Genomic DNA, 5476 nt, shown 5'->3' with positions numbered 1-5476 from the left:
ACACACACACACACACACACACACACACACACACACACACACACGCTGAACACCCAATGTGCCCTTCAGTTACTCATATGGAAACCTGAAAAGTAGCAACTTTTTCCACCCTGTTGCTCACTCTGCTTAATGTTCCTGATCAAAAATCAAAAACTTAACTTATTTTTCAGAATCAAAACTGTTCCCAAAATGTGTCCGTTCTGATGTTTAATATAAACATCTTCCTCCTCAAAGATCAAAAGTAAAATGTACTCATTAAAATCTGTCATGTTGACGATTATCATGTATTTTTCAGTTTGATGCTTAGTCAAGAACTTAGTTTATATCTAAAATCTGAGAACTGAAACATTTGAAGTTGTAATGATTTTCTACCTAATACCAATGCGGCATGTTAYTTACTGTAATAAAAAAAAGATAAAAACAATAAACGTATAGGTTTTATTTAGACAAATAGAAAGAAAAATGGGAAATAAAAAAGAGATTAGTTTTTTAAAATGACATTCACTTAAACGGTTAATGGGAGGCAAAACGAGCAGTTGTTGGTTAGCTTAGCCTAAAAGTTAAGGGATGGCAAAATTCAGTGATATTCAGTCAAACATTAAAAATCCAAATTTCTTTCTGCAGGCCTTGGTGTTTAACTTCCATCAAAGAAGAACAGATTTTCCTACAACAGGTCAGTTATTTAACTTTGAAAGTCCTATTTTCATTCATTCTCRGTAAACAAGCCCAGATAAGATTAGTATTGTCCAACTAGTTCCCTGCATTAATAAAAATTACTTCTTGTCACTACTAAAAGAAGAAGAGTTTATTTTGTCTTTATTTTCCCTCCTGTTTTCAGGTCAGTTTCTTAAACTCTTCCTTCATCCTAAAAACGTCCCCGATGTATGAAAAGAGTTTCTGAAACAGAGTCGGCTCTGTCCTGTGGTGCTGTGAGCTTTCACCTACTTCCAGCTTGACAGAAGCTCTGAGCACAGAAAAAAAAATAAATCCACATTCTCATATGACTCATATTAGTAGAATAAGTAGCCCCACCTTATGATTGATCCCTCTTTTCCTTATTCTTCTGGCATCACTTCCTGAGGACAGAACCAGCAGGAGCAGCAAACAGCCCAGCATGGTCTGCATCTTCCACTTTAACGCTGTCCACCTTTTCAAAGTTTGTCCTTTAAAATGTATGGGGGTCCTCTGTTGTGCTGCCTGGCTCTCCGGTGCTCGTGTGGATATTACACAAGCYCTCTCCCTCCAACCAGTCCTGCCGGGTGCAGAACAGTGAGCAGGATTACAGAGTAGGGTGAAGAAAGGGGAAAGTGCAGACAGATGAGAAGAGGCAGTTACGGGAGCGAAATAAAAGAAGAGAGGACGGGGAAAAATAAGGACGGGAGAAAGAGCAGCTGTCTGTGCATCAGCTCTGAGAGTTTGAGCTGTCTGCTGGCTCAGTGTGTGCACATGTCTCTGAGGAAGAGGAGGAGAGCTGAAGTGCAGGGARTGGAGAGAGAGAGAGGGGTTAGTGAGGGCAGGTTCTTCAGGGTGAGACCTCCCCCTCTGTCCTCTTCTTGCATCTTGAAACACCTCTGTCATAACTGTACAGTCGGAACACGTTTTATACTCTGTGGCTGTGGTGCGGGGAGGGGGAGACAGCAAAACTGCAAGCATTTGAACTGTTAACACTTGTAACGCTACAGGTTTTTCTTCAATAACCGATCCCTCCTGGCTCTTCTTCCATGGAGCCCATTCAGAATGCAACAAATGGTTCTGAATGCTTTCCTTGTTTGATCAACATGGGGTTGCATTTCCTCTTGCGTCCTCACCCTAGAAGTTTGACTACCTTTCCATGAGCCTGTTCTCTTTTAAATGGCTGATGTAAACCTTGAAGGCACCTCTGATAGGGGAACTATGCAATATCCAGTTTTTTTTAGCAGTTAAATGTATTTTGTTGTGTATTGAGTGCAGAAAAGTTGAATTTAKTCTCTCCTGGTGCTGCTAAGATATCTTTATATTCTGTTTGGGTCATATTTTTCAACCCATTCAGTTTTCTCTACATTCTATGACGTTTTCTGAACTATTACGTCACCGTTTTTGCAACAGAACATCTAAATAAGGTCTAGACTTACCAACTACACTTTGGTGGTCTTAATTCTCCTCTGACTCTGGGTCAGATTATGGCACCATGTAAGACTATAATATATATTATAGGAATATTTTGCAGGTTATGTATAAAGCTCATAAAAATTTATTACCTCTAAACATTCAATTAAATTTTGTTAAGAGAGTAAGTAATTATAACCTTAAGGTGTAGAGATGTTTGTAAAGCCCAAAATTCGAACCAGTTTGAAGGACTGATGTACTTCAGTCTAAGGAATAAGATTGTGGAATAATCTGGAAAGTGATTATAAAAAGGCTGGCTCAGTACATTTATTTAGGAGAATGATAAAAATTAGATTGTTGAAGAAATATGAATTTGTATGTGCATTCATAGGAACTGTTGTTTGAGAAGGAGTTGAAGTTTTTGTGATGTTTTGTTATTGTTTGACTTTATTTTTTGTAAAAAAAGGGGCAGATATCAATAAGATTTTTTCTACTTTCTGCTACCTTTCATTTTATTTGTGCTTTTTATAATTATTTGTTGTATGTATAGCATTTGTTTTGTTTTTAAATGAAAAATAATAATTAGAAAAAATTAAAAGACTGAACGGACAAGTCTTTCCTCATTGACATCTTTCAATTCATTTGTAAAGAAAAAGTTTCCACGCTGCTATATAGTCGTAAACCCCTCTTATCAAACTAGAATAGACCGCTCTGGAAGCTGATAGGGCGGGGTGTGAAACTCCTCGTTTGGATTTAAAGAGACAGCCTGAAAATGAGTTGATCTGGGACACACCCCAGAAAAGGGGCGGGGCTTGTGGAGGAATTCAGACCAAAGCATTGCAGTTCCACTTTATATAGACCCCAACGGAAGGATTTAAATGTGAAAAAGAAGGATTTAAAACATGGCATGTCTCCTTTAAGACTAAATACTTTAAATATTATTAGTCGAAATAAATTATCTTTTTATTTACAATTTGATTTTTACCAAGGGCAGACAGCTATACATTAAAATAGTTTTTAATTGAATTACTTTTTATAAGAAATAAAGCATTGTTGGGCTATGGAGTACAAACACGTCTGTACGATGTGTTTTGAGAGGATGCAGAGGAATTTTCGTGGCACTGACCCATGGAAACTGCTGGTATGTGGTATGTTTCAGGGAAGAGGGGCCTCTCTGTCTTTTTCTTCATCTTGTGCTTCACCGGGTTTCCCTTTTCACATATCAAGCGTTGTTTCTTCCACACAACTCCACCTCAAAACGTCCCTCCCCTCGCTCCTCTGCCAAACGTCTGGCTCCGAAAATGAAGGAAGAAAGCTAAAGCCGGCACAAATCTCAGTTATTATTAGTTTTACAGGATAATGTCGCCGAGAGGCCCCGGCTTCTCTTTCACAAAAGACAGAGAAAAGAGGGAGGGGGCGGGGGTACTGCATGGATGAGTGGATGGGTTAGATAATAGATAAGTAAATATGTTGTCATAGTCAGCATTTCATGCTCTTGATTTAGCTTTTGTAAAACCTATGTAGATTTATTTTATTGCTTTTCCAAAAACAGATGAGACAACAAATAAATTATTTTAATTTTAACAATTTTTCTTCAAAGTACTTTTGCTGTGAATTATCATAAACTGTAAAAACTTCATCATATAAACASAGTTGAGACTTCAAAGAAAAGGGATTGACTGCAAGAAATGTTGCTTTTTATTAAACTAAGACACAAAATCAATTTCAGGTTGTAACAATACTTTTTCCAAGTCAATGTAAATACCTTTAAATCGTCAGGAAATGACACGTTTACAGCAGGAACAAGAATGTGAGTTTGTTTTTGTCTGGGATTTTGAAGCAGAAGGTATTCATGTGTTTGGTTTGCAGCAGTAGATGGAATGCTGCTAACATCCCAGACACTCGCATACCATCATCCACTTCCTGTCAGGATTATAAGACTGGATTTTACAGCACACTTATGAGCATGATATAACGTACAGTAACACCCATAAAACAGATGAAAGTAATAAAACTCAGAAATTGGGTGTTCCTCCGAGCCTTAAATGACACATAATGTGGTTTGGTTGCAAACAACAGGAAGGTGTGAATCATCGTGTCAGCTATCGAACCAAATTAGAGAGTGAGAGATAGGAGCACCTCAGAGACAGAGTCTGCTGATGGATAATCAATCCGTTCAAGGACTGGGTCCTTTTGAAAGACAGACATTTCTTTCATCTGACAGGTGGTCTCTGGAGGCAGAGACGGATCGGAGCTCTGTCTGCWGGATAAAGTGTCTGCAGGTCTCGGAGGGCTTCGTATCACACGACYGTCCAAATTAATTCCAGTCCGACTCATGGCGGAAGATTTGGTAGCTGTCCAGACACAGGTGTAGCTCAGAGGACCGGGCAGCTCTTCAGTCCTGAAGGATGCTTACTCAAGTGGCGTGAAAAGGATTTTACAGCAAGCAGAGTGGAACATGTGAGGTGTATGTGTTATAATRGAGACCAGCTTGTGGGCTGTGAGGTTAAAGGAGGTGCTCAGACAATGCTCATATGCAAAATCAATGAGCTTGCAGCTTGAGCCCTGTTAGACACAGGAACAAGACCAGACCAACCAGTTTATTTACAGGCAAAACTTTTATTTTGAAAAGTAGATCCCATCAAACACAAGAGTTGCTTAGTCTTTAAGCTTAAGCATAGCCTGATAAAAAACAGTCACCTGTCTTACGCTTTGCTTTGTACAGAAGCAAAGCACATCTGAGGACTCTCGGATACTGAGAAATTAGAAAATGATTTATTGCCGGAGGTGTGGACTCTGTTGAAGTTTAAAACGACTAGCTCTGATTTTACCCGATCACTAACGTTTGGCCATGATGTATGTAGAGCGCCAGCTCAACTGTGAAGGAAGCTAAGAAGCTAACCGGAAACTGCGCTGTAAACAACCATCTCCTACTGGGAAGAGAGAAGTACCAAGTTGAACGGGATGGCTGTAAATGAGTCCTGCAGGCTTTGTGAGACAAATTTAATTTAATTTAGAAGCCTTGTAAACACAGACTGGCTTCATTCACTTCCTCCGCTGCCGTTGCTGAAACAGCGCAGAAAATCATCATTTCACAATGTCTCCTCCTGTTCGCTGATTGGTCCAGTTGAAATTCTACCGTGGAAATCCTTGTCTGTGGGAGAAAACCCAGATGAAGCAGTGAAGGGAAACTAAAATTGAGCGGAACTGTGTAGGAAAGGGCCAGGCTAGCTTAAGTTTTACTCAATTATTTGATTTTGTACTCTGGAGAGTCAAACAGAACGCCTCCAAAACACAAATGTTTTCAGGATGAGTCATTTAATGACAGCTCTGATTACACTTGAGTTAAAAACAGCAGGGTTCAGCTGTGGATAGAGTCTGGGTGTTACGG

At 39.3% G+C, this 5476-nt stretch overlaps 1 protein-coding gene across 1 annotated transcript in view; it reads right to left on the bottom strand.

Annotated features, from left to right (window-relative positions):
• wfdc1 (WAP four-disulfide core domain 1) overlaps positions 1-1482 on the bottom strand; it is a gene marked incomplete at its 5' end in the record, with an annotated part of 6986 nt that extends 5504 nt beyond the window's left edge. Inside the window, 1 exon segment of the mRNA XM_014034341.1 lies at positions 1033-1482. Within this exon segment, the coding sequence (XP_013889795.1) occupies positions 1033-1125 (93 nt within the window).
• Positions 1483-5476: the final 3994 nt, after the last annotated feature.

Source organism: Austrofundulus limnaeus, unplaced genomic scaffold (genome assembly GCF_001266775.1).
Source record: "Austrofundulus limnaeus strain Quisiro unplaced genomic scaffold, Austrofundulus_limnaeus-1.0 Scaffold7, whole genome shotgun sequence".
NCBI lineage: Eukaryota > Metazoa > Chordata > Actinopteri > Cyprinodontiformes > Rivulidae > Austrofundulus > Austrofundulus limnaeus.
This window is presented reverse-complemented; position numbering and strand designations above follow the sequence as displayed.